The 21,731-nt window shown below is 34.7% G+C and overlaps 1 protein-coding gene across 1 annotated transcript in view; it reads right to left on the bottom strand.

Annotated features, from left to right (window-relative positions):
* Positions 1–201: 201 nt before the first annotated feature.
* The window catches only part of LOC135835476 (uncharacterized), a 159,976-nt gene continuing 138,446 nt past the window's right edge, over positions 202–21,731 (bottom strand). The window contains exons 3-6 of the mRNA XM_065349741.1: positions 19,401–19,536; positions 15,376–15,509; positions 7,841–8,081; positions 202–717 (exon numbers count right to left, since the gene is read on the bottom strand). Coding sequence (XP_065205813.1) covers positions 635–717; positions 7,841–8,081; positions 15,376–15,509; positions 19,401–19,536 — 594 coding nt within the window. The 3' untranslated portion in view covers positions 202–634. The remainder of the gene's footprint in view (positions 718–7,840; positions 8,082–15,375; positions 15,510–19,400; positions 19,537–21,731) is intronic.

The following is a 21,731-nucleotide window of genomic DNA, read 5'->3' as shown; positions in this document are numbered from 1 at the left end:
TGACATGATACCTACTTATCAAAAATTCAACTGAAGATTTATAAAAAAAAAATGATTTTTTCAAAATTTTTCTAGTTAATTTTAGGAATTTTTTCTCTTACTTAATTCGAGGCCCTTAAAATCAAAATTGGTCCTTCACACTGTATTATTAGCAGCAAGTTCGCGGTTAGTTCAATGGAATGATAACTCATTTTTTACAACTCCGATCTAAATCGTTTATTTAAAATTCCCAAAAAAATATACAAACAATTCATGTAGATACTTAAAAAATAAATAGTTTCGTTTATTTAACATTTTTCATAATAGGTAAGTAGATATTATACTTCACAAAAAAAAAAAAAAAAGAACACCGATAAAGAGGAAAAAATTATACATTCTATAACGTGCGTTTCAATTGGTGCCGACAAATATGTTATTAAGATAAATATTTACACAAGAAACTGAAAGGGTTAAAAGGAAGAGAAAATTTATTAACAGTGATTTGTGCAAAATATACAAAAACAACAAAACAAAAAAAAAACGAAACAAATAAACAGAAAAAAAAAATTGTGCCGAAAACATCGTTCATTATTACTTATGTATGATCAGCGCGTACAGTACACGTAAGGATATATAAAATCTCTCATCTTGGTTACTATATACTCGAATACATCGGCCAATGGGTCAGACATAACGTCAATAGTAAAGTCCACAATAAAACGGTAGTTTTTCGGGCGCCTGAAAAATTGAAGGAGGTTTGTTTTAATTTACCGCAACTATGTAAGTATACTCGTATACTATATACTATATAGTCTTATATAGTATGTAGCACATTTCACCCCCATAAAATGTATTCGCTTTGTACGCCGGAATGCGAAAATTTAATGCGCTTTTTTCACGGCTCCGTGAACGAAGATCTTTTTTCTAGCGTGCCAACGCGTGTGGAGTACATGCGAATATACCATACGTGCTTTTTTGTAATGACCAAAGTGACGTGCTCAATTAATGATCCGAAAGGAAATTCGCATTTGATGAAATTTTCAAAACATTCGCGCATACCGCAATGTTGACAAATCGTCTTTCATCCGAAATCACTCCGGTGAAATTTTTCTCCCTTCGAGGTAAAGATATATGAAGGAAAAACGTGCTCGGAAAATTTCACTTCGTTGTGTCACAGTTGGAATTTTCGTTTTGAAAAATTTATCACCTTTTAGTACGTAAAATTGGTTGAGAATAAATAAAATATGCACGTTAACACGTTTCCGAGTCCAATAAAGGACGCCAATGCATAATTAAAATTTCACCGGGTGTTCGTAAAATGTATGTAAATACCATCCGTCGAGTAGGTAAGTACGTTTCCGGTTTGCAAAAAAAAGTAGTTAGGAGCTCGTATTGTGAAATGAATCCGTGAATTTATTGTTTTCGTGTGAGATAAAAAAGATGTTCTATGAGTGAACTCTTGCGGATTTTAGATTAAAAGATACCTAGATACATGATGTGACTAGAAGTGTAAAGTCACCAAAATTGCCATATCCTTTGACCTTATCAAAATATTTTCTGAGCTGGAGACTAGCTCAAAGAAAATGAATTTTTAAAAAATGAAATGAGAATTTTTTGAAAACATGAAAAAAAGTATGGTAGAAGGAATCCGATGAAATTTTCAAATTGATGAAATCCTAAAATGTTGTATAAAACTTGAATCAAGTACCCTATCAGCAATCTGAGGGCATATTGATGATTCTAAATGTATCCCCTCGACTACATATACAACTTACTGCATTGATATGTCTCCCTATAAAACACCATCTGGGCATAAATTCGCGGAAACGTTTTCATATGACACCTTAAAATCAGCTATTTTTGTACTTTCAAGGACTTGTTGGAGACGTAAGGGACCACCAAACAAAAAAACGAACTCCACAGGGAGATTCAGCATCTCAAACTCTACAAATTGAGTGCTAGCCGTAAATTTTAAAAATCGATTTTGGAGCTTTAAACCTGAAAAACGTGAATTAAAAGCTAAAATGGCCCACTTTGAGGCCACGTGGGTCAGCCCCATGGTGCCGCGGGGGGCTAAACATTTTTTCTGGGTGGTTTCAACTCAAAAGGAACCACAGTGAATTTCAGAAAATTCCAAGACTTACGTCTTTTTTCGACCCGCCCTAATACATAGGTACTTGAAAAACTAACCAAAAAACCTCTCTAGGTGTCTGCTTCTGATTTGAACAGACCGTATTTTAAAAAGAGCGTAGTTTAGCGAATTTTTGAAAATTCAAAATAGATCATTTTTGGCTCTTTAAGTTTTTTTAAAAATAAAAATGTATGTTTTATTTGGTAAAAATAATGATCAGCTCTGCCAAGTCGAATTTCACAATTTCCAGTCATTCTGGGGACTCTAGCACAACTTTAAGTTTCTCCCGAACTCTTCCAATTCCTCCATAATTAAGGCGTGGGAATTTACTTGAACACCTCAAAATCGATCTGTGGCTTATTTTTGACCTGCTTGCAGAATTCATTCACTTTAGAGCGAATTTCCAGAACAGGTCGAGACCGAGCCACCACTTGATGTTTTGCTTCCTGAATTGACTTCCAGACCTTCAGGAAGAATTTTAAAATTCTAGAGGAATGAATCATAAATAACTCTCTGGAGGAATTAAGGGGGGGGGGGTTTGACAGGATACTGAATTTTTTCGTTATAAATAATCTTATCCAAAAAACGCACTTGAATAGAGTGTTTGTCTGGAAATCATCTCAACCTTATAGATAAACTCTTTGAGCAAGTTGAAAATAAGCCACCACTGGATTTTTAGCTACCCAAATGAGTTTTCACGCCTTCTGGAAAGATTTTATAAAATTCTAGAGAAGTGGAGAATTACGCATGCAGGCTCCACAATGGCTCAAAATGAGGAAATTTGGATGGCGAAGAGCTGATTTTAGGCAAGAAGTAGCGATTCGAGCAAATTTTTAAAATTTCCCTACGAACAAAATATTTTTGTTTTTTGAATTTTCTTCTCATATGTTGATCAAAAAAACGTACTCGAAGTGTGCGCCTAGAAATCCATTCAAATGTAAATAAATCCTGTAAACAGGTTGAAAATAAGTCATAATTCAATTTTTGGCTGCCAAAATCAGTTTCCACCAATAATAGATAGTAAAATTTTCTTATCCTGGAGGAATCGAAAATCGCACTGTGAAATCCAGAATGACTGAAAATAGTGAAATTCGCTTCGGAGGAATAGAATTTAATAAATAACTTTTACTGAAGAAAACACGAATCGCTCGAATGGTCAATTTTGATTTTTCAGAAATTCTTCAACAGCGAAAAATTTATTTGAGCTGTCAAAATTTTAGTTTTTGGGGTTGCTGTTTTCAAAAATTGCAGTTCCTCATTTAAATAAGCGGCAGTTTTCATTGGTGGGGGGGGGGGTGTCATAATGGTAGAGATAATTACGGTCTGAATTTCAATTAAATTCGATAAAATCATGTAGCATAACACATTTATATAGGTAGCTTTATTTTGATGCTGATGAAGTGATGATTTATCTTTTTTCTTGCTCCTTCCACCTGAATTTTTAGCTAACCGTGATTTATTGTCATAATATCATTTAAATTAACTTTTGTCTAATTTCTTATTATCTTATACAAAACAAAAATTCCAGTAATTCTCTCATATGAATTTTAGGTGCCTAAAAAAAGAGGGCTTGATTCGACGTTTTATACTGAAATGCTGAATAAATGACATTTACCTACCCAATGTATGTATCTGAACGATTCAAGATTAAATTGTATAAAAGACAAATAATATAAACTTACAGCAGCTTTGATAAGAACTCGAGTGGTGCAAGAGAGGTATACTTGGGTAATTCTCAAAAAAAGGTAAAAATCGTGTACATGGCAAATTTCTCAAAGGTTTTAGCATGATTTTTTTATTTATTTTTTGGTCCATTCAAGGATCACCCCCCACAATTTCACATATGGTATTGAGATTTTTAGCCCCTCCTTTCATTGGTGTACATTCGATATTATACCCCAAATGTCCTTCGACTTGGCTGTCACACGCCATGTTTTTGAAAATGAATATTATAAAGTGTCATGAACTTCATTTTTTTTTTGGAAAAATTGACACATTCTCATTATCATAGAACACGAAGGTCCATTATTGTGCAAATTGCAATTGCAATAAGTCCATAGGAAGCTGACATTTCACATTTGAAAACTGTCACACACTTTTTGCGCAAATTTTATAGCAATTTTCAATTATTTTTGGTAGCTTCCCAATCAAACATTTTTTTCTGGTGAGTGGCTGCACTGGTTCACTGTTCTCATAGAAATGTTACCCCGCACCGTTTTTTTTAAAAACTACATTACAGCTCGTTCTGATCGTACAGGGTGTTCCAGAATAACCTTTCACATTTTGGTGAGCACTGATCTGCGTTCAAATGGTGTTAGGGGAATGGTAAAAGCGGTTCCAGGTAGCCAACACATGCCGAATTATGTTTCAGTATTAATTTTTTACCATGGAGAAGTGGACGGCTGTGCAGCGCGCTTTTATTGTAAAGGCCTTTTTCAAAAATAATGACTCTTACATTAGTGCAATTCGTGCCTTCCGCAAACATTTTAAACTTACCGGTAAAAGTGAAGTGCCATCGAGGCCAACAGTGAAATTATGGGTAAAAAACTTCGAGAAAACCGCTCATGCTTGTAAAAATAAGCCTACAGGTCGGAAAAGATCAGTAAGAACGCCAGAAACAACGGACCGAGTAAGGCATTCAGTACAGACTACCCCTACCACTTCAATGCGTAAACGAGCGTTAAATTTAAAAATCAAACCAACTTCTCTGCAACGAATTTTATCTGAAGACCTCAGTTTCCATCCATATAAGATTTTAATCATTCAAAAGTTACAAAAAACTGATTTTGTGAGAAGAAAATCATTTGCCGAGGATATGCTTACAAGAATTGATACTGGTGAGATTCCATTGAACTCGTTACTCTTTACTGATGAAGCTCATTTTTATCTAAACGGTGATGTGAATAAACAAAATATGCGCTACTGGTCGACAGAGAATCCGATGATAATACACGAGAAACCTCTACACTCCGCTAAGTTGACTGTTTGGATGGGCGTGGCTAAATTCGGTATAGTGGGACCGTATGTGTTTGATGAAACGGTGAACGGTGAGAGGTATCGCAAAATGTTAAACGAGTTTCTCATTCCTGAATTGAAACGCAGACACAAGTATAGAGTTACTTGGTTCCAACAGGATGGCGCTACCTGTCATTCCGCAACGGACACGATTTCTTTATTGCGTGAGCATTTTGGTCATCGAATAATTTCGCTGAACACAGAAATTTCATGGCCACCTCGATCCCCTGATTTTTCAGCATGTGATTTTTTTTTATGGGGTTACCTCAAGTCAAAAGTATATCAAGATGATCCTAGGACTCTGAAACAGCTCCTAGATAATATTATTCGTGAATCAAGACTGATTAGAAGAGAAATGCTCAACAAAGTGTTCAATAATTTTAAAAAACGTTTGGTCGATTGTGTCAAAAATGATGGAAAACATCTTGGTGGAATAATTTTTAAAACTTAATTTATAATGAAAACTCAAATATATGGTCTAAAAACGGCACATTTCTACTTCATTTTGGTTATAAAAAAATTTCCGTAACCATTTTTCTCTCAGAGCTACTAATAAAACAAAAGTGAAAGGTTATTCTGGAACACCCTGTACTTATCTGTGAAGTTTTGATATTTCGCAAAATCTGTGTCCTTCGGCTTGCGTTTTTATTTACCCTAATGAACCCGCCAAAAACGATAATTGAGAAAGGGAAGTTATTCTACATGATAAGTAAATATTTATTACGTGTTTAAAATCAAATAATGTCCAGTAAGTAAGGCTAGAAACGAAAAAACGTTGAGATTGTCCTTCGACTTGTGCAGTGTTCATTTGTCCTTCGACTTGGCTACATTTCAAACAGCTGTACCTTTATCGCGCTAGTCGACATATTGCACAATAATATCAGCAAAATTTGACATTTCACCCCTCCCTTCGCCTCATCACCACCCCTACCAAAAAAATAAGTCCATATTGGAACTCTGCGGCCTCAAAAACATTAATCGACATATACACGATAATATAGGCAAAATTTGACATTTTCCCCTTCCCCACGCCTCCCCACGCCTCCCCCTCCGCCTTTACAAAAAAAAATAACTCCAGATTCGAATTCTACGACCTCGAAAACATATCAATTGACATATTACACATCGATGAGGGTCTAATCCTAATTATCGCCGTTTTAGGGGGGCCAGGGCCCACAGTGGGGGGGATTGAATTGAGGCTAACACTAGAAAAGGGATCTGGGACACCTATACAAATGATTCCCACTTGAAATTTTACAAAAAAATGATTTTTGTTTTTCAAAATTATGCACATCAAAATTGACTTTTTTTTTGAGAATTACCCACTTATTTGTGTTAATTTTTTCCACAAGAAAATTTTTCAAATTTTCCAGATTTCGAGTTGACTCGAATCTTTTTTATGTTGAAATACGTACAAATAAAAATGTTGTGTTTCCTTTTTTTTTCTACCGAATTATTGATTATGAATGTTGGTATTTTTCATCTGAATTTTTACTACGTCTTTGTAAAAAATGAAATATTTCAATAATTTTATATCTTACGAGAATTTTCATTTTTTGATTTTAATTCTTAACTCGTTTGATTTTTCGATATCTGGAGAATTCGTTGACAACGTTGGTTTGGTACCTACTTCATTTTCAATGGCATATTTATTTTTCTCTATCCTCTTACTGTATTAAGCTGTACAAATAAGTATATTTATTTTTTGCTTCTTAACTAAATATTTGATATCGGCGATGAGTTTTCACGTCAGTTATCGGGTATGATTTTTTTTCTTTCTCGATGTGGATTAATAGGTTTGAAAAATATGATGTGAAAGTTTCAATTTTTGAAATAAAAATTTTCATGTAAGTAGGTAAGTACGTACCTAAGTAGTTTAGAAAGGAATTGATTTTAACGAAGGTTTAAAATCATAGTGGCAGAGGGAGAAGAAGAGGGATTTATGAAAACGAACAAACATAGGTACTTGAAATTGTCCATTTTATACTCGTATGCTGTAGGTATATTCGCATGGCTCACGATAGTCAGATTTTTTAGATTATTTTGTAGGGTGTCCCATCAAGGTTGCCAAATGCAGTAGTTCGCAGATTTTTAAGCTGAAAGGATTCTACTTCTCTGCATGGAATACTACCCTGATGGTTCAAATAGACTCTATGACAAATTACCCATCAAAATTGAAGGGGATTCTTGAAATACAATTTTTAGAGCGTATTTTTAAAAAATCAGAAAGTTGTCCGTCGTCTGTCTGGTTATCTGGTACGTGCAAAAACTGGTTGCAAAAAATATATGGAATATGGATCGAAAAAAAAACATCCTGGATTTTGACCAAATTCGGTGAGAAAGTTAATTTGAGTGGGAGACTACGCAGAAAAATTTTGAGCCCTGTTATCAGTTCAGAGAGCTCAGCCAGAGATCTCCCAAGTGGTGTAATTTTTGAAAACATGAGAGTTTTTTTTACCATTTTTAGGTAGTAAAACATGTGCAATCCTTCGGTCATCCTCTCAAAAGTTGCGATTTGAGTCAGTGACCATCCTTGACCCATTGAGTTCAAAATTATCACTTACAGCCCTCGTTCATCAGGTCGAAATACTCCGATTACCAGATTTTGCACGATGATTTCGATCAGGTACAAATTCACTTTATTTCGTATGTAGATTTAACCGAATTCATTTGACGGGACATCCTGTATATTTAAAACGAAAATTATCAACTTACCATTATTATTTCTGTAACTATCCGGCGCTGGTTTATGGTTACTGACGTTTTGGTAAAATTTTATAGATTTTTTGTTCTGCCACGGAGGTAAATCTGCTATTTTGGCTTCGCATCGTAATTCTATTTTATCATTAGTAGCGAAATGAGATTCTTCGGCTTGAAACTTTAAGCCTAAAGCCGACGAGTATAAAGTTCCTTCGGTAATCGTTAAAGGATATCTCTCCATGAGCCAACTATCAGCCTGTAAAAACACAAACGAAGAACCCTCGTAAGTATATAAAAAATATCTAGCGAGTAAATGGCAAAAATATGAAAATTTCTCGACACGGCGAAAAATATGCGAATCACTTCCATTAGTTTTTCAACAACGCGAACGTAGTATTCGCCTAAGGGCCAAAGGTTTCATTAGGTAATAAAAAATATTAAAGTAGTTGAAATTTTCACTAAAAGAAGAAAACTGAACTAGGAAAAAAAAGATGCTTAAGAAAAAAAAAAAAAATGAAAAGTAATTAGGACTATTTAAAACTCTCGCCATCATTTTACCCTTTTCGCGAAGTCTTAATTTGTGCGCGAAAAAAAAGCCTTGCCAGTTCACAGTTCATCGACCACGGGGACGTCTATATATGTAAATCAAGCGTAAAAAAAGTTGATATTGTGAGAAAATTTTCTCGGCTGAAAAAAAACGCTGTTTTGTAAATTTGCTACATGGTTTGGTACTCTTTTTTTATATTTTTTTGCTTAGAGACTACGATACGGGTGCAGCTTTCGAATACACAGCGGCAAGTTTTGGTAAAATTGTAAAAACCGAGTAAAAAAACTTGTCTGTAAAAGTTGCCAACAATTTCGTGGGTTAAATGAGCGATAAAATTAGGATTTTTAAAGTTTTCCTAAACTTGGGCCTAACATGTAACTTCTTTAGACGTTTATTGATAAACTAAAGCAGGTGTGAAAGTTTCCACTAGATTCGTATTGATTAGAATTATTCAATAATAAGATTAATTTCTTGCTCGAATTACGTGTGTGCCTGTGCGTATACATCTACTTCTACACGTCTACGTGCCAAGCAAATTGTATTTTATTGAAATATCCTGCTCCTTTTATATACCTATAGTGGCGATGATGAAGGGAAATTTCACGTTAATGCACGTGTTCGGTTTTGCGAGTGTATTAAGATGAAGACAAATATAGTATGTTTAAATCATCTCCATTTATTGTATAGAGTCTAGAGATATCCTTTTCTCGTCTTATATCAACTTTTATATAGTTCGTATTTCATCGAAACTTTCTCTCTCTCTCGTTCTCTTTCTCTATCTACAAGTACAAGAAAGTTTCCGAATCTACGACAAAGTAAATATCAACATCGGTAGCAACTGTCAGCAAAAAATATTATACCGGGATGTTTATCAATGGTATTGTATCAAATGTTACGGTTTTGTTTTTGCTTTTTCAGTAAGCTTTTTAGACGAATTTTCCCATCTTACTAAATGAACAATAGGCCATGTAAGAAGCACGCTCAGTCGCTCACCTGCAGAAAAATTTTCCAATCTGGAATTTTTATGAATTTTTTAAAATCAAAGTGGTGCCAAAAATGCGAAAAAATTCAGATTTCACCAAATTTGCTCAGAAAGCTAAAATTTGGTATGTGCAGTATCTATTTTTGATTTTCCCAAACAACTGAAAATTATAGATTTCTAATCGTTTTGAGTAGGTCTGGATCCTTTACCAGAATTTTGAGTGTGTTTGAATTGCTAAAATTTACTATTTATGTATCATCATTTCAATACATTATAAGCCGATTGAAGATGATTTCAAGCCGTTCTAAAGCCTCCAGCAACTTTTTTGAAATTCCAGACGTTCAAAAAGTACTTTAAAAAATTGGCTCAATCAACGTTAATGCCTATAAACGTGATAGGTGCTTGTTAGCGACCTGCTTGACCAAATACACGTTTTTACAAAATTGGTTTATGTTGGCCCAAAACTGTGTATGTTTCAAGTTTTCATGAAGTATGCAATCGCTGGAGAAATATGCAGTCCCGAACTCGCATAAACCGATTTGTTAAAATGATGTGTAATCGGTCAAGTGGGTCACTAATAAGCATCAATCGCGTTTAGATGAACATGCTAAAGCTAATTTAAAGAATTTTTAATAGCATTTTTTGAAAACCTGGAATTTTCAAAAAAAAAAAAAAAAAAGAAAATACTAGAGGCTCCAGAACGGCTGAAAACCACCTTCAATCGGCTCAGCTTGTTGAGATTAGGGTATATATGAAGTGAATTTTAGTTCCGCAACTCTGTTGAGTAAAATTTTGTGGAATTTTCAATTTTCAAAAATCTGCTGGAGGCTCTGATATTGGTCAAAACGGTTTGAAACTGTTCTAAATAGATTTTGGAGGTTTAAAATGAGGAACATACCAAATTTCGGGTTTCTAGGTCACTTTAGTAAAATGTTGATATTTTTCTGTTTTTTTGATCCAACGATTTTCAAAATTCACCAAAAATCTGAAAGTGTATTTCAGCGCGATTTTTTTCGAAAATTCCTCCTTTTTGAGGATACATATCTCCCCCTCCAGGAGCACTTCCTGGGCTAATAATTTTTTTGAGTGACTTTCAACTCCAAATTAAATTTTCCACTGAATTGGTCAAAATTCTCCCCACAGTTTTTTTTTTTTCATAATTCACCTCCACAAACATAAGTTCCTGAAAAATATGGTTGAAATTTCGTCGCTCAAAGGTTACATTTTTTGCCTACATTCTTCGAAACGAAATGAAAATTCTAAAATTTGATGGTTTCATTTTAATTTAATGTGATTGATTTTCGGAATGCTACGCACCAAAAAAATCACCATTCGTTCTTTTTGTGAGATTTCGAATTTTTCATAATTTTTAAAATGATTTTATTCAGTGAAATATATGCTGTCTTGTATTTGTGATGCGTATTCTTTTTTTTTTTTTTACTGTTTTCGGTGTATAGGAGTGATTTGTTGAATTGTCGATACGAAATAAGTATTCTTAGTGCACTGCTACATAAGCGGCAACTCGGCAACTTAGCAACTTCGTTTCGCGTCAGTGGAACGAAAATGATAAGAAGTTGCTCGGTTATTGGCTGGAACTAGCAACCAAATCAAAATTTTTTGATTTGGTTGCCAAGTTGCCAGTTGCTGGTTGCTAGTTGCTGCTTATGTAGCAGTCGACTTACTTACTCGTCGAAATGTATCATTATGAAGAGTACCGAGTATGAAGATAAAATGGAAAATGATGAACGATGTTGAGACCTACCAATTTGCGATCACCGACCCTACCGAACGCATCCAAAGAAAAGTCACAAAAACATCTGGTTTGTTAAAAAAGACAGGAGCCATTACTGCCGATCAATACAAATTTATTACCACAACCAATGCAGTATCGCCAAAAATTTATGGCTTACCTAAAATACATAAACCAAACACTCCTATCAGACCTATAGTATCTTTCAACGACTCGCCTACCTACAATTTTGCGAAATTAATGGCGGATCTATTTAAAAATGTTTGTTGTCGCCTTATTCACTTCTGTTCCTAAGGACCTAGTCATAGCAGCGATAAAAAACCGATGGGAAAGAATCTCAAATTTCAATATGACCTGACCTCAATTTGGAGCAGTTTCTTAATTTGGTAGAACTATGTTACGAAGGCAGCTGTTTCACCTTCAAGAACAAAATCTATATCCAAACCAATGGTCTTCCTATGGGTAGCCTTCTGTCTCCAATATTGGCTGAATTTGTGGTTGATGACATATTTATCACTCTGGAAAATCTCTTCAAATCTGACATCAAATATTGGATGAATACGTTGATGACAGATTTATGATCGTTAGTGAAAACAAAATCAATTCTATCTTGGACTTCCTCAATTCCAGAAATCATCGTATCAAATTCACTATCGAAATTGAGCAAAAAAATTCGATCAATTTTCTAGATTTTACTGTATATAAAAATGAAGATTTTACTTTATCTACGAAATATTTTAGAAAACCCACTAAGTCGTACCGTATGATTAATTTCTTATCATTCCAACCCCTACATTATACGATTAATACAGCTAAAAATCTCAAAAATCATATGGTCACTCTTACTTCACCCAAATTTTACACTGATATTAGGGCTCAATTTTTTGAAATTCTCAAATTCAACAATTTTCCTAAAATAATAGCCAAAAAAATTTTCGAGTCTCCATCTAATGAACGTAGTCAGAGTAAAACCACAGTTGAAAATGTTACCGATAGTCCTAATGTAAGATATGTATCTATTCCTTATACTGGTACATACATATACTTTGATCGCATCAAGCATATTGTAAACTCTGACACCACCAAAATTGCTGCTAAAAGCTATTACAATAGTAATAGTACATTACATTACTTTATTAATCGCGTAGTGTAAGGTGCTTTACATAATAAACACTCGTAACCTCACCATTTTACACTTCTGTTGTTTAGATGCAAAAAATGTGCGTCTATGAGTGACCAAACTTCACCAGTTAAATTTGTTAAATTATGTCCAAACGTAACACGTACGTAATGGCGAGTTTCGCGGCGTTGCCACATAACACTAGGGATATAATACGCTCATTATGTACGTGTTTGACCCGACATTAGGTCGCTCATAATGACGTACATTTTGCATCTAGCGACAGAGGTGTAATGATGAGATTACGAGTGTGTATTAAGTAGGTACGTAAAATGAATTTTTACTCTAGACTCAAAGATAAAAACGAAAAATTAAAGTGCAGCAACCTTGTTTACTCAATAAATTGTAACCAATGCGATGGCGTATACATAGGGGAAACAGGTAGGTACCTACTTAGCTAATCGTGTGTACAGACATAAATATGACATAAGAACTCCTAAAACCACCACCGCCCTTTCTCAACATGCCGCATCTACGGGGCATTCCTTTGATTTCGATAATGTGAAAATATTGACGTTTGAAAAAAATGTATTAAAACGCCGCATCTTGGAATGCATCTTCATAAATAAAAATAAAAATGCAATTAATTTCAGAACAGATCTGGCGAGTTTTAACAAAATAATATATCAACTTGTTATAAGTTAGGTCTCTCTCTGTATTGTCGTTTTCTATCTGGTATTTACGTGTACGTATTTATTTTCATTTTTATCTGGTTGTTACTCTTCGTTCATCATATTCGTGTATTGTATTTTTAGTATGTTTCTATACGCCGCTGATGAAGGCTACAAGTATAGCCGAAACGTTCGATCCTATGTTACCTACAAATAAAGCGTGTAATGTGTCGTAGGAGTATTTTTTTTGAAATTTTTCACACGCGTAATAATTCTGTTTTTACTTACTTGTCTACACATTCTACTAACGTTAATTTACGATTTTTAAACTTCTGCTTATAATTTTGGTAAGTTGCATAAGTTTTGACTTCGATGATCTGCTTATCTATTTTGACCTTTGGGAGGGGCGATAATGATGATTTTTCACTAGGTAGTAGGTACTTGACCATATTGTACTTTCGAGTAAATTTTAATACCCCCAAATCGTTTTTACGTCTAAATCCACCAATATATCGTTATCAGAAAACATTATAGAATCCAATTCTGTTGGCGTTTCTCATCGATTTTCAATTTTTTTTGACAGAAAATCATGAATTTTTATAGTGAAGCAATTTGGGAAACGGTTTGTTTGAAACGTTGAGATGCTCTGGAAGAAGGCTTCTGTGACGAAAATGAAGGACCATAGGCTTAGAAAGTCAAGTTTCCTATCGTCATTCAGACATTAGTTCTATGAGGCTTCATTTTAGAGACATTTTTTTAGGGTGTTTATAATTGCCAGATGTATTTGCAGACAACTGCAAATTTTGGAAGGGTATCTTCAGGTAAAATAGGTGAAATTCCGCTGTCCTTAGCAGATTCAAAAACTGTGATGGATTATTGTTGGATACAGCTGGAAATAAAAAGTGGGAAGTTCCCCGCTCACCTCACCCTCTTTTCTGACGATCTCTCCTGAAAAAGTGTTATTTACAGAAAAAATTGTGTATATATGTGAGTATTGCAGGAAAAATGTCGCACCATCAGAATTTTTATTGCATTGGTGGAAGAAAAATTGGCCAAAGAACACTCTGACCACCAGAGCACGAGACTATAGGAAGCTACACGAACAACTTCTTCGCTAAAATAGTTATGTTATTTGATGAATATATTTTTTAAATGTTCGAGTCTAATTCAGAATTTGTCTGTAACAGGCTTATGTCTTCAAAAAACCTTCAAAAATACGGGTTTTTTGAATTCCCCCCTTCCCCCGCAAAACTATGCGAGATACTTTTGTGAAAAATGTATGAAACAAAAATTACGATTCAGCGCAAAATTTTATTGCAGTAAATGTCTTCAAAAATTTGGGAAAAAATACTTGCCAACGAACGAAGCGAATTCTTAAAATATACTCTTTCATTTAATGAGGAAATCGTCAACAACGAGTTCGATATCTCGTATGTGATTTTTTTTTCAAAAATGACATTTTTACATCATTTGATTCATTTTGGTGAGACAAATCCAATGATGCAAAAAAAAAAAAAAAAATGAAAAAATTCACGTTCGCGGTATCAAACTTGCCACCGACGAAATATTTGTATATTATGTCGAAGTACAGAAGTTGGAGTTTTGGACATTTGAAGAAAAAAATTCAAACGTGGCTAGAAAACATGGACAAAAGGCAAAAACTGTGTTGTAATCAGCGATTAGCTGACGGCTTGTTTTGCAAAATAATAAACTTCATATTATTATAAGTAATTCATCACACACAAAAAAACGTTGTTTTATACGTCTCGAAATACTGATTTTCGAGAGCTTTTATTGCCCTCGCTTTGCTCGGGCCCATTTGCTTTTCTTTTTTAATTTTGAATTTTACAATTAAAAAAATCATCATTCGAATACAATCGTTTTTATGCCCCTCGAATTACTAATTTCCAAGAGCTATGGCTGCTTGAATTATTAACCAAATACAAAATTTGCGACCCCCCCCCCCACTCAACTCATAAATTTTGGTAAATTTTCATGTCCTGGTTACAATTTTATCTACCCTGACTGAAAAAAATCCTGGCTACCGGTCTGGTTGGAACTATTTTGTATTAGATTTTCGATGCGATTAACAATTCAAGTGATTTTTGCTGAGAAACGATAAAACGCATTTTTTGCATCGTACAAAATCCCAAATTTAGAAAAAAAAACTCGATGAAAAAACAAAAAAACAACTAGATACAGGCTTTGAAATTTTTAGATTTGAGGGTGTAGAGTTTTTCCTGTAAAAAACACATTTTTTAGAGACCCTGGTCATGAAGAGTGAAGTGGGGGGAATCTTCCGCCGGAGGTTTTTTCAAGAGGTACCTTGTATATAATAAATATAATCTACCACAATTTTTCATATCTGGAGACTGGGGCATTTCACCTATTATACGCGGGAGGTTTGGAAATATTCTTTGAAAATGGCTTGCTCCAATGTAGGTACTGAAAATATACGAATGTTTTTAAAGTTCACTCACCTTATCATTATTTATATACCACGAAAGTTCAGCGGGTGGATTTGACCGCGATGATGTGCAATTACCGATGATATACTCGCCAGAGGAATAATATTCTTTTATCCCATCAATGGTAGGTTGACTTTTTGGAAAAACTGAAATAAAAATACAAAATAAACAACAATTAGTATTCGCCATTTGACAAAATACACTATATAAAACGACATCTGTTTTCACGAAAGCGGTTTCCGTAGTATAATGTGTGTTATTTTTGTATCGCCGAATTGTCGTCGACGTTGTCTTTGATCATCTATTGTCAAAGTTCAACTTTTAGGGAACAACCAAACATGTCTTTTTTCACTCCCTTGGCGATGTCTGGAGAAGGAAAGCGCCTAGCGCGTGTACTCGTTGAATCGAGAAAAAAGGGAGAAAAGTGCGTTTCGTTTATGACGATATTATTATAATTTATGTAATAATAATGAAGGGGAACGCGATAATGGAAAATTAATTTTAAAATGGGTTTCTGTATTACTTTTTTTTTTTTATTTCGTAAAACAAGAGCCAAAAAAATTTCGCTAAAAGCAAAAGTTATATGGTCTAAGTAAGTTGTGGGAAAAAAAAACTTTTGTAGGGTGGCTTACTGTGTGGAAAAATTTTCTAGGGATTTGAACGCGCGCAGACATTGCAGACATATTGAATACTTGTTTGTGCTTTTTTCCATCTCGGTGAAGGTGATTAAAAAAATTACATTTTCCATTAGCTCGAGGAGAATAGGCCCTTTGTATTTGCGTAAATTAGAATTTCGTGGGAATAATTTTTTTCATTAGTGGTATGAAAATTTGGCCGCAGGAGGTAATTTCATACGTAGACAAATGTTATTATACGAGTACATTTTTTTTTTGGTAAATTACCTATTTGTGTAACTAGAGAAAAGATTAGTTCGTCAAATCACGTTTCGTGGTACATCTTATTTTCAGATGGAGGGATTGAAAAGTCGAAACCACTAAAAGACACATTTAGGTCATCATCTGGATGTATGTACATGCCGAATTTCAGCCTTCTAGGTCAATTTGGAGGTGTGGGGGTGTGACACAAGATTTTTCAAGGTTAAAAAAACACAAAAATCCCGGATTTCTCTCCTCCAAATTGCGCTAGGAAGCTTATTTTCGGATATGTAATACAACTTTTGATTTCCTATCGATTGGTTTTGTACTTTGATATTTTTGGTCTTTTCGCCTCTTTCTACCCCCTCCCAAAAATTTGGACATCTGCGAATATTGACCCATGATCATTTTAACTCAAAAACCTTAATTTATACTCCAAACCAACCCTAAATACCAAATTTGAGCGAAGTTTATTGAAATCCCAACGGCTGATATGATTTTATGCTCCGAAAAAAAAAGAAAAATCAGACACGCGAAATATTGGGATTTGGCAGCAAGGGAAGTTGAAATGCCTTTTTTTATCGAGCAATTTTTCATGAAAAATTTACTCAAGATTGAACCATTTGAAGCGTTCGCCTTCGATTGGAATTAAAATGTGATTTTCGAAAAGATTTCAGCTTCCCAAATAAGGTTTTAGATCTATTTTGAAAATTCCTAAAAATCCGGAAGAGGCGATGTTTTTTGTGCGTATTTTCTAACAAGGGAACATCTGGTGTCACACTCCGATTTGAACGGGACTGCGATTTTTCGAAAGAGCATAGTCTAAAACCTCCAAAAACAAATTTTCAGCTGCCCAACTTCATTTTTCGATTTTTGGCGAATTTTTGGAAATTCAAAATCGACTGTTTTTGGCAATTTATGCTTTTTTTTTAAAAGTACGTACTTGATCAGAAAAAATGGTCAAAATAAGTCCAAAAAGTAATATTAATTACCCAAATCCAAATTTCACCATTTCCAGCCATTCTGAAGCCTCCAGCGCGATTTTTCAATTTCTCCAGAATTTTGAATTTGCTCCAGAAGGCGTGAATATGAAGTTGGGCAGCTAAAAATCGAGTTGTATATTACACTCGACCTATTTAACGAGTTTATCCCCATTCGAGCCGATTTTGAGGGTGACACCTCAAGAGTGGTTTTTTGAGGTGTCACTCTCGCTAAAAAAAACGGCGGAAATGATAGAATTTGCGCTCCGGGAGTTAGTTCTTGAAGAAATACAGTGATTCGCACAAATTTCAAAAATTTCCTCACAAACGGTTATCTTTTCATTTTTTGGATTTTTTAATTTTGAAAAAAGCTGATCAAAAAACCACTCTTGAGGTGTCACTCCCAAAATCGGCTCAAATGTAGATACACTCGTTAAACAGGTGTCGAGTATAATACACAACTCGATTTTTAGCTGCCCAACTTCATATTCACGCCTTCTGGAGCAAATTCAAAATTCTGGAGAAATTGAAAAATCGCGCTGGAGGCTCCAGAATGGCTGGAAATGGTAAAATTTGGATTTGGGCAATTAATAATAGTTTTGGGACTTATTTTGACCATTTTTACTGATCAAGTACGTACTTGAAAAAAAAGCATAAATCGCCAAAAATAGTCGATTTTGAATTTTCAAAAATTCGCCAAAAATCGAAAAATGTAGTTGGGAAGCTGAAAATTTGGTTTTGGGGGTTTTGGACTATGCTCTTTCCAAAAATCGCAGTCCTGTTTAAATCGGAGTGTGACACCTCAAGAGGTTCCCTTGTAAGTAAAAATGATGAAAATCTGTTCTGAAATTCAAATGACTCTTCCAGGCCAAATTTTTCATTTTCTGAGTATTATGAAGCCTCCTACGTGATTTTTGAATTTTTCTAGCGGGATTTTTTGAATTTCTTCAGAAGGTGCGGAAATCAATTCAGGCAATTTATATCGAGTCCGCATATTCTCCATCATGTTTAACGAGTTCATCTGAATTTGTGACGGTTTCCAGGTGGACCCCTCAAGTGTGCTTTATTTATACCAGCAATTTTGCTCCATGAGGCACTCTGAATTGTTTCGTTCGATTTTATCTAATTGAATTTCTAGAATCGAGTTTCTCATGAAAAATCATCGCCAACGGAATTGAAAGTTATCAGAATAAAAACATCATGATTTTGATCCAGATATTTTCTTGCTCGTCACTGCCTTCCATTTTTTCCGACAAAGATCCTGTATGATAAGCTTTTTGGACATGGTTCAGTCGTATACGTATAAAAGCTGTACTATGGATAGACTTTGGCTTTGTTATGAGAAAGTATGAAATTTCCGATAGTATGGGCTTCTCTGTACCGATGTTACATAGGTACCGACAAAGTAACGAGACAACTAATTCTAATAGACGAACAAAGGCGGCCCTGGTCGGTCGGTCCCTTGTACGCGACGGCGGCGGCGGTGGCGGCAGCGGATAGGATAATTTTAGTTGGAAATATTTAAGGTTTGGTTTATAGAGAAACAGCTTTGAAAAGCATTTCAAACCTTTCTAATTCGCTTACGTCTTTCCGCGCCTCGAACGCCAATAATTACCTTGCTGGCAAAATGATCAAAAGGTTAAAGTTTATCGCGTTGGCGTTTGAGGTTATCCTGTTTTTGATGCTATCCGCGGGATGTAACGAAAGTTGAAGCTGTAATAGGAAAGGTGAACTGAAGACCTACTGTGCGCCGCACCGTCCGTCCGGCGCTACTACACGAAAACTGTTCGCTAATTGGATCTGGCTCTGCCGACAACTATTCATTGCACTCGGTAATAATAAGGTTCGCAGGTTATCCGTAACTTGTTACCGTTAATTAACTAGAGAGTCGCAGTCGTTTGCAAAATCTGTTTAAATATCTCATTCGATAAACCACCTTGTTTGGCTACACAGGTAGGTATAGTATTGTTAATTTCTTGTTTGTACTATCGAGCTGTACGCAGTGGTAAGCCTAGGTATACCTATAGTAAGTCACGCTACTGTTTGAAGTTTACATGCGTGACACGAATGGTGGACGGTAGTCAATTGCATGTGGTTAAGATATGGTCACCCTTTTATATGTAAGGTTGGTGTAGATCATTTGTAGGCACCTATACGTACAATAGTCATTTAGTCAACTTACCCATAACGGTCATGTTTCCATTTTTTGCCGCCGTCTCGAAATTCGGTGCGTCAGTCGATACTTCGCAGCGATACGATCCGCTACTATTGAAACTTAAAGGGTTTAAAGTTATTACTGTCATGTTTGACTGCGAAAGCTGTGAACAGAAAAAATACAAACATTTTTTAGATACGTAGGTAATAATGTACAAAAGCTGGTAAATTCATTCATATACAGATATGTACGTATTATAAATAACACCCTACATCATAAGCAAAGAAAAAATTCCAATTCCTTTTGCTTCAGAATTGGACCACTTTGTTTTAAAAAAAAATTATTTGTGGTCAAAACATATTCTGAAATGCTGTTTGCATTTTTGAGCTCATGACATAATCATTGGTGAAAAAAAAAAACGAGCAAAATTTGAAAACGTTATTTCAAAGTGAAAAGTATGGGATTGACTAGAAAGATGCAACTTTTTTGGGGATAACTACTTCTCACAGTACCTAAGCACAATACATTAAAAATTGAAGAAAAAAAAATAACACCTCACATTGGCCTTTGAAACACATATTCATCTTCGTTACACCTAAATGATAGTGTATAGGCTTAACTGAGAATCAGGACTCGCCCCTGCCAGTCCTCTGCACAAATAGTCTCATTCATCAATCATTATTGATTTCGTTGCATTATTTCCTCCCTCAAATTAATAATCATTCAATTCAGGGGAGATCATATGCGAGTCATAAATAGGTAGCCAAGTTTGCTCTTGAGATTGAATACAAATCAGCAAAATGTTTTGGTAAACTTGAGACCTGGTGAAGGTTTGAAAGGACTAAGTAAGACCAGGAGGAGGTCTCAAAATGAAATAATCTATGAGAGGGAAGTTGGAGAAAATCTCTTGACGTCTTGAGGAAACAAATTATGAAAATTTATCCTAAAACCAATATCAACTTTCATGAACCAAATTTCTGCATTTTCAGCCATTCATTGGAGCATCAAATAGGCGGAAATTAATTTGGGAAGTTGAAAATGAAGTCGTGGCTCATTCTTTACCTATCTGACAATTTAATTCATATCACAACCGGTTTACGAGGAGACATCTCGAGTTTTATTTACCAGAATTTTTTGATTATGTATTCGTATTTTTCACCAAATTCGTAGTTATGGTTAAAAAACACACTCGAAGTGTCTGCTTAGAAAACGAGCTAAAATGTGGATAATCTTGTTGAATAAGTTGAGAATAAGTCATATAACTTTTTTTCAGCTGCCCAAGTTGATTTCCGTGTCTTCAGGAGAAATTCAAAATGATTGGTAAATCAAAAATCACAACGGAGGCTCCAGATGGCCTAAATTTATGAAATTTGGTCCCAGGTATTGATAGGTAGATGATAGTTTCAGGAGTAATTTTCACCATTAAAAAAAATTAATGTTAAATATTTTGTTGAAAAGAGCTAGACATTTGCCAAAATTGAAAAATACGTAAATTTAGGCAGGTGAAATTTTGGTTAGTCTATTGAGGTTTTTCAGACCGTGCTCTTTCCAAAAATCGTAGTCACGTCTAAATCGAAGGGGGCTAGTTCGATTGATCCTTTTGCCGAAATCTCGTTGGTTACATTAAAATTGCTAAGTAGATATATTAGCTTCTTTGGCTGGAATTTTTTCATGAGTTATTTTCTTTTTGTGAGAATTATATCCCAAAATGTGAAAAATGTGTTTGAAAAATTATATTTTCTCGCAGTTTTGATGAAAGAAGGGTCAGAAGTGTAACCGTGTCAATTTAAACAATATTTTACATTTTGAGTTGAAAGAGACTGAGAAGTAATTTGGGCTCTGGAGGTGCGTTTGTAGGAGATAGGTACCTACATTGTACAAGGGTTCTCAAAGAAAGGACATTTTTGAAGAAGAAAAAAAAGGAATAAAACTCAATTATTAATTTGAATACAAAACATTTATAGCCACAGCTTCGGCGAAAAAATCATTGTAATGAGTATGAAATTTCGTTCATTTTCATGTTTTGAACACAAACGTGCTCGCTGAAAATGTTGAGCAAACTTGATTGAAAGTCTTTGAAGTTCGAACTAAAATTGATCAACATTTTCAGCGAGCACATGCGTGTTTTAAAAAACGAAAATGGGCGAAATTTTGTCCCCTAATACACTGTGGGTTTTACCCTCAAAGCTTTTGCTATCACAGTTTTCAAATATTCAAAGCTCAAAGTTGTGATGAAGAAATTCTCAGCAGAATCTATCCCTGTCCGACTAATGTGCCGAGGTCTTCAACGGGGATGTAGTTTCACCATTTTTCGAAAAAAATAAAATAATTTTTAATTCTATTTGGGTAAATTGGAAT

This window comes from Planococcus citri, chromosome 2 (assembly GCF_950023065.1).
Source record: "Planococcus citri chromosome 2, ihPlaCitr1.1, whole genome shotgun sequence".
In the NCBI taxonomy this organism is placed as follows: domain Eukaryota; kingdom Metazoa; phylum Arthropoda; class Insecta; order Hemiptera; family Pseudococcidae; genus Planococcus; species Planococcus citri.
This window is presented reverse-complemented; position numbering and strand designations above follow the sequence as displayed.